The sequence below is a fragment of the Lagopus leucura genome, unplaced genomic scaffold (genome assembly GCF_019238085.1).
Source record: "Lagopus leucura isolate 7727_CA_CO unplaced genomic scaffold, USGS_WTPT01 Super-Scaffold_100001, whole genome shotgun sequence".
Lineage (NCBI taxonomy): Eukaryota > Metazoa > Chordata > Aves > Galliformes > Phasianidae > Lagopus > Lagopus leucura.
Window position 1 is genome coordinate 46330802 of NW_024962262.1, and position 12171 is coordinate 46342972.

A 12171-nucleotide genomic window follows, 5' to 3' on the forward strand; every position below is an offset into this window, starting at 1 on the left:
AACAACAATTCTTAAAATAAGACACCTTTCCCCAGACACAAGTCAATTTATCATTAACAGCGTATGAAGGAGAAGCTCTGCAGGGAACTAACTGAAGGTTGATGTGCAACATTTTGTATTTATTTGGTCAGATTTCAGGTGGGTCTGCTATAAAACACCTAACCTAAACAGTCCAATCTGCAAAGAAGTTTCAATAACGAAATCCAAATTCAAGGCCTCTTTCTTATTCAATCATTCTGTCAGTAACACAGTGACAAAGTGCTTGCTGACAACTTTACAGCTGAAACATATTTTCCATGTAGAAAGACAATCACATTTGATTTTAAAGCTTATTAGCTTGTTTGAGCCCAGTTTTATTCCCAAACAGGAGGTGACCATTAAAGGGTAGATAAGTAACGCTTTCCACAAAATTTTTTTGAGAACAGCCATGAATATCTGACCAAGATTCCTAGGGTTGACCTAGCCATCTCTCCACAGCTTAAAGTTTGCATTTGGCAGAAATTACATACTTGGAACACAGTAAAACAATTAAAAGACATGAGCCAATAAAAGGCAAGTTTGGCATTTCAAATACGTACATGAAATGAATATCTTGGAATAGCTGTTAAGTCATCATCCCTTTTTAAGCTCATTTACCATCCCTGCCCACAAATTTTTTCAAAGAAATCTACCTTGTGATTTTAAAAGCAAATTCTGATTTTTAATAGTCCTCTCAAAAGAAGCTTAAATAAAAAAGTGAATCTTATTGCCCACAGATTTAGAAATGTGCTAATGAAAAATTATGATTTCACAGTGTACATTCTCAAATGAAAGTTACGAATCTTGTAACAAGAAGAATTAAAATGATTTTTGCATTGTGCTGAAATGTGTATCTGTGCTGAAGCAAGCTCAAAACTTAGGATAAAGTAGGACAGAAAGTGCAAATTCCTGAGACCTATTAAGTATCATTTATTTTAATGCATCCTTCCTACCCATGTGTTCTTAAGTGACTGCTATTTATGCTGGGATGAAGAAAGTCTGCGTTTCTTATGAGCGCTATTAAGGTGCACAGTGACTGCAACTGATTCCAGAGCCCCTGGAGTGCTACTTTTCTGTACAAACAAATCAGTGGGAGAGAAAGAAAGGATATCCTTCCCCTTTCATAGATGAAGAAATAAAAAGAAAATAGGATCACAAGCACGAGGGAAGGAGCTTTCTTGAGTCTCAGTGGTCCCTGACTCAAACAGGACACCGCTCAGTTTTCTATGTGCAGAGCTCCACAACTATTCTACTGCCATGTTTGCACTGCAAAGATGCTAAGGTGCAAAAAGCAATCTTGAACAGGAGAACTAGTCATCTACCTGAAGTTTCCTATTTTAGGGCTTCTGGTATACCTTTAGGTACCCTCAGCTCTTACTGACATTAGTGACAATCAAAGTCATTTAGATTTCCCTTGGTGATTTTCAGTACCGTTTTAAAAGCTACATATTGGCAAAAATTCAGAAACTAAAAGTTCAAGCTATTCAGGTCTTGTCTTTGTTGCAACTTCTATGAACTGCACATGCAATTCTCCTCCTATAGCTTGTTCCTTCTCTTCTTCCTCTGTTCCACATCATGGCTCTTCAAACAAATTGGGCTTCAGGAATATATTTATGCTTCTTACAAAGTCTATATGATAGGTGCATTGTGCAATTTTCAGTGTTACTCATATTAATGCTCTGGTCAAAACAAATATCATTTGATCATAAATAAAATCTGAAATGACACAGATTTCTGCAAAGAATCCCTTCATCACTGGACTTTCAACAGCGATTTTCACTGGATAGCTGGGTATTGAGCCTGCATGATTTGGTTCCATGAGATGATGTGATAAGGCACATTTCCATCCTATTTAATAGTGGAAATAATGTAATCAAAGCATTGCCATAAGTTATCTATAAAATAGATATTTTTATGTCTTCAGTTTTGCAATTGCTGCAGTATTCCCTTCACTTAGTTAATGGCATTGGCTTTACCCAAATGGAAATGCTTAGATCCACATTGAAGTTTGTCTTCTCTTTAATGGATCCCGTCGTCTGATCAGATAGTTTAGAATCTGAATTTGGTACATCCATGGTTTGATATCAACAGTTCAATCTTTGCTATGTTCAGTATGGCTGGTTCTCAGGCTTACTTCTCTGCCTTTCCCCTTGTGATGCCTGCCTAACTAATCGTGGTGGTGGCACAGGTCTTGCCAACCCATGGTCTGCAGTCAAATCTTCCCTGCTCAAAGTGCCAAATCTTGGTCTTGTCAGCAGCGGCTGCCTGAACCCAATGGATGGCTGAGGCAGGCTGCCTGGCTCCTGCTGCTCTCCTTGTCCATTCTGGCTTCCATCAACTTCATTCTTCCACTCCATGCTAAACTCAGAGGGTGGCCGCTGCTGTCTCAGTCTCTGCTCTCTCAAGATTTTTCCTGCTCTGGGTCTTAAATTGAGCACTGTAGTAGTGGCATCCATTTCAGAGTCACTGCTGTCACCCACTGTTAATTGAAAACAAAATAAAGATTTTAGCTGTGAAATGTTTGTGCTTCAGGAATACTCATACAACAGCATACTGAGCAGCAACAGCCATAGTAAAAAGGTTAACTGGGTTTCTTAAATTCATTCCTTTGAGATTAGGCCCAGCATCAAACACTTTAAGATTTGACTTACAAACATCCCTTTCCTCAAAACAGTGACATTTAGAAATCTTCCACTGTCAAAGGGTGCTACTCTTTTTAAGCTGACATTTCCCTAAGCTTTTCAGATCTGTCAGGACATGGAATAAATGGAATACACCTGACCCTGTGTTACTTAGGGTCTAGTCCCTAGTGGTGCCTAAGCAAGACAAAGAAATGAGATTTTTTTATCCTCACATAACAAGCCTAATCTGAGGCATTTCCAGGGACTCTAGAAAAACTGGGCTTTGGAAAAGAAGCATCAATGCTTGACCAAACAAAGGAGGGCAATTGACCAGATGAAAGGAAACATCCCATCCTTAAGATGCCAGAATGTACAGTATCAAAGGACAACCACTGTGCAAATCTCAGCTTGCCACAGACTCCTTCACCTGCTTGCAGCAGAGTAGAAAATGCCAAGGGAAAGCTGGGATAATCATTTAAGGAATGCAGTGATCACTATCAGGTAAACTAAGCTGGGAGCAATCAGGCTGTGTAGATGTGCAATATGTTTTTGCAGCAGACTAAGAAGCACAGAATATCCCAAGTTGGAAAGGATCCACGAGGATCATGGAGTCCAAATCCTGGTTCCACACGGGATCACTCAAAATTCAAATCCTGTGTCTGAGAGCAGTGTCCAAATGCTTTTTGAGCTCTGGCAGCTTGGGGCTGTAACCACTGCCTTGTTTCAGTGCCCGACTACCCACACAGTGAAGAACTTTTTCCTTTTTTTTTAATTGACCAATACCTTCAACAAAACAGGCACGTTTCAGTCACTCAATACTCATTTTAAGAATTATTTATGAATGACTCAAATTTGTTCTCAGATTTAAGTCAGATATGGATTTCAAACAAATCAAAGCAAAGAATAGCACATTGTGCAACTGTCATAAGCACAGCTTCCATTAGTAGCCTGCATATTATTTCTTTTTAAAAGGTGAGAAAGAGGTCAACAAAACCTATCACCACATAGTTATCCATTCACCCAGATAATTTTATATCAAGGAAGGTCTTCATCAGATTATGTTTGCAGGCTTTTTTCCTCCTAGATATATCAAACTGTACATTTTTTTGACAATTGAATAATCTGGAGGCACATTTCCTTTTTAGTATTTAATGCTAGGTGACAGTAGGTGACCTCTGTAGACATAACTACAGAATAAAAGACATCCTGCACTCAGGAGAGCAAAGATTTAATTAGCAATAGACAAAGACATAGTCTATTGCTAAATTAATTTGGAAGAGTGGGAAATTAATTGGTCTGGGGTGTGGTCAGGGAATTTTAGTGAGTGTGTAGAGATTTAATCCCACCAAGAGACTGTTCCTGTTCATGGCATAAGCGTGGTCATGCAAATGGTAACAAGCAAAAGTAATGTACAAAACTAATCAAACTTTTCACATTAGATAGTTGCATTCCTCTGGATTTTTATTTTTATTTTTTAATTTTATAATTCAAGAACTCCAAAATGACACATTAGTGAGTTTAGGCATAAAAAAAAAAAGACTTTTAGGTTGTTAAGCAGAGAATTTTGAAGATTTCTATGTGAGATCTATATATCACTCATCACATACTCATTTTCCTCACTGTTTTGGTTCTCAGGGCACTGCCTACTCTGACCTCAGTGAGAAAAGAAACCACATAGGGTCATAATCTAAGAGGTAGATTTGGATATTACCCAATAAAGATACAAAGAATCAGCAATTCTGGTGCAAATGTTTTAGGCTAAGGACTCCACAGGACTGTTTGTTGGGGCATTTCTTCACAATAAAATACGTGTTTTAGTACAAGTGCTAGAAAAATTCTAGCCCTTGCAGATAAAGTAGTTCATATCTTTTAGAAATTGAAATACTAATTCCTGTACATCATCCCTGGAAAAACCTTCCTTTTATGTAGGCAAAATGAGTGCAGCACACAAGAGGGCAAAAAATTTTCCATTACCTCTGGAAGATGTTTTGTTTCTCACACGTAGTTTCTCTGGGAGCTTAGTGTTTTTAGGAAGTGAAAGAAATCTTTTTGTATTTGCAGCAGCCTGTGCAAAGAATAACAGAATCATTAAGACACAGCAGACTGAAGTACTTGCATAATGCATGTTGAGATACACAGCTGAGGCTTGAATAGGCTTACGTAGCTCAAGGGCTCACAAGTAGTTTGGGATTAGCTAATATGTGATCTTTTATTACATACTTAAGTTAACACTTACTGCTGGTTGAGGTCTTTACTAACTAAGGTAAGGACTGAGTAATCTCAAGCAGTTCAATCAAAGCAAAACCTACTGCTGTGCCCTCTGAGATCAGAGTTAATAAATGTATGCTCTCAGACTCTAGCTTTACCTGCACGGGTTTTTCAGTGGAAGGCAAACATAGCTTCATTTTGTGCAGTTCTGTTTTGGAACTTTATTACTCAGCTGGAAAAATTAGGCTGAGACTGAAGCTCGGGCACAAAAGCTAATCTGTATTCTACCCCCACAAATGTTTTATACATACAAATGACTTTACACAGTTGATTAATCCCGCTCAGGATGATGGGGAAGCTGGGCACCAGTGTGACTGTTTACCAGCACAGGTCACAGAAGCCTTGTTTTCCCAAGTTTAAACTCTGCAGTCTCTAGGTACAGAGTGCACCTCATGCTTCCTGGAACATATGAGGTTCTTTCCAGGACAGGACCATTCTTAAAAATTTAGAAATTTCTTAAGGGTATCCTTCCTTTGATGATCAGAGGGCTGCAGCACCTCTCCTACAAGGAAAGGATGAAGGACTGGGATTGTTTAGCTTGGAGAAGAGAAGGCAGACCTCATGGCAGCCTTCCAGTAATCTAAGGAAGCATATGAACAGGAGGGGGAATGGCTGTTTATGAGGGTAGATAGTGATAGGACAAGGGGGAATGGTTTTAAACTGTGACAGAGGACATTTAGGTTAGATATTAGGAGGAAGTTTTTCACACAGAGGGTGGTGACGCACTGGAACAGGTTGCCCAAGGAAGCTGTGGATGCCCCATCTCTGGAAGCATTCAAGGCTGGATGTGGCTCTGGGCAGCCTGGTCTGGTGGTTGGCGACCCTGCATGTAGCAGGAGGGTTGAAACTGGATGATCATTTACTCAAGGACAATTATTTTTAAAATTACAGTCTGTGAGTTTGAAAAAGCTGACATACACCACCTCTCTCTCAGACCCAAAAAAATGCCTTACTCCTGCCAAGCCTCTTCATTACTCCCCCTAAAAAATCAATATAAGTAACTGTGGTTGAGAAGGAAAAAAATCATTCAGAAACAGACTTACTGTTACAACTAATGCCACAGGTAACCCAGGTAATGGTCACAAATGAGATATAACATTTATTGTGGACATCAGCAGCAGCAGCCTCAGTAGCTAAAGGACAACTGCATCAGTGAAGGTAGAGGTCACTAAGTGTTCCTGCAACTTGAAAATACCTATTTATAGGGGGATTAATTTCCTTCAGAGTTAAAAGGGGGGCTTCGGATTTACTGTTTAATCAGTGTGCTCTTTTCAAAAACAGTCTGATATAAAAGGACTGCTTCAGAAAGTCAGATGTCACCATGACACACCATTTCTTGCATATTGTAGTGGTTTTCATATCCTGTGTCAAAACCTGAAGCACTGGCCACTTTTTAAGATTCCTAAGGAGCCCACAGCATTTTTCAAATGAAGTGTTCACACTTTTTGGTGTGACCAGAAGCTCTCCTCCTTCCCACATTTTGGAGCGTACTGCAAGGAATTTGTTTATCTCAAAGCTATACTCTACCTCAGTCATCAACTCTTCATCAGAATTCTGATAGAGAATTCTCACCATGCCATAGAGCTACATTGGGTATGAAGCTTTCTCAGTTCCTCTGAGATAAAATCATGGCAGCAGATCCCACTTCCATATTACATTCTACAATATGGAAGCTTTTCAGAAGGGTTCAATGCAAACTAAGGGGCCTATGTGTGCATTTCAGGGTGTAAGTGCGACATTATACATGCAGCTGTCTTTCAAGTTGGGGATTTATTTTTCCTGCATTTCAGAAGATTTTTTCTGCATGGCATATAGCTATGGAGAACTGTTTTCTATAAATCAACTAAAGGGCAAATACCGGTCTTTCTCTTGACAGGCTGTTAGTTTTCCGCAGGCTCTCCCTAAGGCTGTGTCGGCGACGGATCAGAATTTCTTTGGCCTGCTTCTCATTTGCATCTGCAGCCAGGCTATGTCGGTTATATGACATGGTCTGAAATAGAAAAGCTGTGGTTACTTTCTGAAAAGCACAAATGTGTTGATCTCTATGCACATTACAAAACAGGCCTTTTTGCTTTGTTATTTTAATAATTACCATAAAGTCTTGCAAATAAAGTCACGTTAAAGACAATTAAGAACAAGGGCAATAACTACGCCAGATTTTTTTTTAGTCAGAGGCTTCATGAGCACCTGTTTGTTTTTTAAGCCTGCCAATATTTATAACGAAAGAGCAGTTGGAAAAAGCTGGCTTAATACAGTGCTTATCCCCACGTTGTACTTGCTCAGTCAATATGCCAATGGAGGATGCACATTTGAAAGTGATAGGGTGAGTCACCTAGGGGGAAGTCATTTTTACCTCCAGCAAGCTGAGACAAGCTCAACTTTTGAACGTCTTCCAAGGGCACAGACATTCAAACTACTTAGCCACAGGATGGTTTTTGTGAAATGTCCTTTTGCTTTTATTTCACTATTTTTCCAGCTCATCACCTCTGCTTTTAATACAAGCAACTTCACAACTGGAGGCAAATGAGAAATCTAATCGCATATTGTAAAGTGAACAAAAAACTAATAGAAGTGGGACAAGATTGGGTCGAATTTGCACCTATGATCCTTTTTAAGTAATGGAAGTATGTTGCAGATAATATGCAAAAACATTAAGCTTTATCAACAGTATAAAATGAAATAAGCTGTTTACATGAAGGAGTATGCATATGTTGCTGAAAATGTTATAGACATTTATTCATAGGCAATAGAAGTAAATAACAGCATTAAATGGTACATATTGTACAGCAGAAACTACACTTGCCCAAAGATATTTAATGAAGGTAAGAAGTATAGTTGAAGAGTAGAGGGATATTTACGTATGCAAAACTTTATTCTTACTCGATGACGTATTTGGTAGAGATTCTTTGTTAGTATTTCCCGCATGTTTTCCATCTCAGTGGGGGAGAGTGGCTTTATTTTCCCTTCATGATATTCACTGTGGAAGAATAAAACCCAGGAAGATACACAAAAAAAATGAGAAAGAGAGAATATTTTTGTTTTTATGATTAGAAATTACATTTTAACTGTTTCTTTTGTATTGGAAACAGCATTCTAAAACAACTGAGGAAAAGGTGAAAATGTAGTGGGTGAGAACAAAACCTTGATCTCATTTGACTCAAGTGATAAGGGTCAAAACCGACCCTCTGAAATCTGTATCGATTGCACAGAGCTGTAAATTCGACTAAGGCACTTTTCACATCCTTCAGGCTCCCCTGTAGCTCCTGGCAGCAGATGTGCAGGCACTGGATCAAACCCAGTTCAGCCCCACATAGCACAGCAATGTTCTCTGGAAGCTGGATGCAGCTGCCCCTGAAAAACTACACGCTCCGGAAGAGCAAGGCTCACTCATGCTTTGTATGTGAGCTGCGGCAAAATGATCCAGTTCCACGTCTGGTTACTGTTCATGTGATATTAGGACACAGAATGTCCTAAGTCAAAGCAATTATCCTGCCTACGGACCAGACTGTGAAGTACACAATGTGGCCCTGCTGTAACACTGAGTTGAAAAGGCCTGTCTGCCTTACCTGAGAGACACTGATGAAGGCACCTTGCTTATCATGCCACTCTCTGCCATCTCGATGGCATGCTTTATTTCCAGCTTCTTGTACAAAGAAACAATGCTGGATTTGGGCTGGTTCTCCCGGATGAGAAGTCTTCGCAGGTATTTATTGTCAAACTTTTTAAACCTGTGCATGAAGCAAACCAACCCAACCAGTTAATTTTTACTAGGCAGAGCTGAGGAATGTTTCCATACTGTTGCTAAAGCAATCGTGAAGGATTTTATTCCTCCGGAATGTGTCTGTTCATATTTGTAACTTACTGCTGGGTATCATAATAAAAGGTCAAATTCATCCTTGCTTCAGATAGTCTTAACCTATGTTTTGGTTAATCTGCTAAAGCACAGTGTCCCTAGCAGCAACTTTTAGCTTCTATGTACTCTGTGCTATTGCACAATATTATTTCTAATTCTCCATTTTCATGGAGACAAAGGGAACATTAAATATTTACTGTAATAACAAATAAAAGATCTACGTTTGCACCCACTGCTTTTTCTTTGAAACTTTAGCCTGCCCTTGTAAAATTTTGAAAGTTCTCCTTTTATTTAGAGCAACTTCAGCCCTCTTGGATGCTTAGTGAAAAAATATTGATTGGAGCAGAGTGACTTTGTTTGTCAGAAAATATCCTGCACTCCAGTCATTCTGAAATTATTCTTGAAATTCAGTCAAAAATGTTTCAGAAGGTCACGAAGAGGTGGTACCCTCCTTCAGTCTGTAATCTGTTGGTTAAAGATCTCACACAAACTGGTGGAGAACCAAGCTAAGAAAAGCTGTAGCCATGTCATCCATCTGTCAGGACAGCATCTTCAGCCATGCCCTCAAGTCATTTGGAGAGGGATCCTCAGACTCTGCTGCTGATGCTGTTTCTCTTTGTATAAAATGCTTAAATTCTTGTCAGAGCAATGACCAGAAGGTGGGTGAGCAATGCCCTTGCTTTGTTTCTGAAGGATTTGGGTGAAAAAGAATGTGCTTCTGAGAAATGGGAGTAAGATCCAAACAAACAATGATGATGATTCAGCAGCTCAACTGCACACATAAATAATTCAGGTATAGCCACTGGTAATCCTCTTAACTGATGCTGAGTTTTAAATAATACCATCAGCAACTGTGGAGCTGCCTGCCATTAGGATCCCTCATGCACCTCATGCCAGCCAGTGCCTTGATCTTCCTAGCGGAAGTCCCAGAGCTTTCGCTTGTTTCTCATCAGCTAGGGAACTAACCCCTCACTTAACACCACGGAGACAGATAGTTTGCAGCAGGAAAGCCAGCTCAGGATCAAAAGCTCAGCAGACATGCAGGAAATGCTCTGAAACCGTCAGAAACAGTGAGATTACCCACACCCTCAGAAGGTAGAATAATCTACCCTGGGACCAAAGGGCTGTGCTTTTTCCCAGCTGGAAATTTTGTACTACTTGCTTGTGGTTTAGTTAAAAAGACATTGTTTTACCGCTCTCTCTTTGTAACCCACGCGTTCTAAAAACAACCATCTGCGTTCAAGAATAAAATGCTGAAAACGAAATCTGATGCCCAGCAGCTTTAGTTTGTTGCTGCAGAGCCAGTTCATTCTTCCCTTTATAACAAAGAGAGAGTTTTAAATGCCGTTCTTACTTATCTCTCCAGAAGTTGTGACCCCAATGTCCACACACATCTTCAATTCCTGTCTTCACGTGATCAAAGAACTAAATAAGAAATGTTGATCCATTACATAAATATATGGATATAATTTGGCTTACCATTAGACTTTAATTTTCAACTTACTTCGAAACAGAAAAGTCAAGGCAGAGTTCAGGACGATGCTTAACTAAATGCAGTCTAAGCAAATAAGCATGAGCCTGGCTTACAGATATTGAAAGGGGTCAGTTTTTCCCTCACTCACATGCCCAGGGGGACACCTGGTTCCTGCTCTCCCCTGGAGCTCATAGACCCAGAAAGACAGAAGCCAATCTCTACAACATCAAACTTGCTGAGCTCCTGACTAAATCTGGAGTTGTTTTTGCCATATTTTCATTTCTTTCAAGTTCTCCAATTGCTTGGATCTAAGCCTGGAACTTCTCCAGGGACTTCCCCAGGTTTGGCAGTCAGTCAGGTGTGACTTTGTGGAGGAGACAGCCCAAGTGGGTAGCCAGTACTGCCCTTCTGTATGCACAGGACAGATCTGCCATAACCAACATCCCGAGCTCCTGTTTCAGGGTACTGTGGTCCAGCCTCACCTCAAAATGTCCTGAGCAACTGGTATTAGAACCACATTCTTCTTCAGTTTTTTTACCAGTTACAAAAGGGTAAATCAATTCAGCTAAGATCTCACTGGATACTCACAGCAGCTCACAGCCAACTGTGCTCTTGATTCAAGTACCACAGCAGGGGTCTCTAAATTTCAGGGGGAAATCCTGCTAGATATATTGAAAGGGTAAGCTCAGAAACGACTGACTTTTTGGGTGCCTAGATTCGGTTCTCTACTGGATGTGACCCTTATTATTCCTCATTTTTGTAGTTTAAAAATCACTGGGTTTTTGCAGCTGATTTGCTGCAAGGATAATTACATTCAAGAAAATGCACAGCTAATGAACCACCATCATTAGAGACATGCATTCAAAACACAAATCTATTAAGACACTGATGATGTGAGAGTTCAGGAAGTTTAAATGCGTCTTTAGGAGGATTTTACATGTGTTTAATTAGACTCGCTCAACTATAATGTAATGTAATTAAATTGCCAAAGGTTTCTCAACGTAGTCAAGTTCTAAAATAACACAGATCTCCTATGTGAAGCAGATTACAAAAAGACAATTTACCTCAACAAGTGAGCAACACCAAGTGAAGATCTCAAATTAAAAAATACCGAATAATGATAATTTTGATACTTATCAAGAGTAAAATATAAACTTTGTGGTTGTTTTGATTAAAACAGATTTAGAAAAGAAATCTTAAAGAATGCATGTTTCTCTGTAATGCTGTGCGTTAAATCCTTATCATATTGAAAGCCATTGGGAATTTCATCTCTATGAAGGTTTCATCTGTGACAATGAAGCTACAACATACCCTGTTGTAAATTTCTTCGCTGACAGCAGGCTGCTTTTTATTTGACCTTTTGACATCAAGAAACTCCACCAACGGACGAATTGTTATTCCCTGTGAAGAAAAAAGCAAATCTTTCTGTGTTTTTCCATAAACATTAAGGAAGAACAAAACCTTTCAATCTTCTCCATCTCTGTCAGAGCAGTGAAAATGGCAGAGGATAACATTTTAGCTCCTAAAATTTTTCTTTTAGCTCCCAAAAATCCAGTCTGACAATCCTAATAGCAAATAATTCTTGTAATAAGCAGGTGTTGCACACAGTTGCAAAGTTCTTGTCAACACACAAACTCCACTGATACAACAGAAGAAAAGAAAGTCCCACTGTCTAAAAGCAGAGAGGCTCAAGATGAGTAAATGACGTACTGCTAATGGGATTTGTGTTGAGTAACCTTCAGGTAGCCTCAACAGTGGCACAGACCAGACCCAGTACACAAAGACTTTTGGTAAATACTTATCCATACTACACAGTTCTCAGAGAAAGAACAAAAGTTTTGGCTGACCCAGAAGGATATAATGATTTTTGAACAATTATTTGTGGAAGAATCGACATCACCGTTTACTTGTACAGGCGTACCGACAGAGGAGAGAAA

The 12171-nt window shown here is 39.5% G+C and overlaps 1 protein-coding gene across 1 annotated transcript in view; it reads right to left on the bottom strand.

The window, feature by feature from the left end:
• Positions 1–320: 320 nt before the first annotated feature.
• The window catches only part of SLC9A2 (solute carrier family 9 member A2), a 31784-nt gene continuing 19933 nt past the window's right edge, over positions 321–12171 (bottom strand). The window contains exons 6-12 of the mRNA XM_042866783.1: positions 11546–11635; positions 10115–10185; positions 8474–8635; positions 7788–7884; positions 6766–6897; positions 4614–4704; positions 321–2497 (exon numbers count right to left, since the gene is read on the bottom strand). Of these exons, the coding sequence (XP_042722717.1) occupies positions 2127–2497; positions 4614–4704; positions 6766–6897; positions 7788–7884; positions 8474–8635; positions 10115–10185; positions 11546–11635 (1014 nt within the window). The 3' untranslated portion in view covers positions 321–2126. The remainder of the gene's footprint in view (positions 2498–4613; positions 4705–6765; positions 6898–7787; positions 7885–8473; positions 8636–10114; positions 10186–11545; positions 11636–12171) is intronic.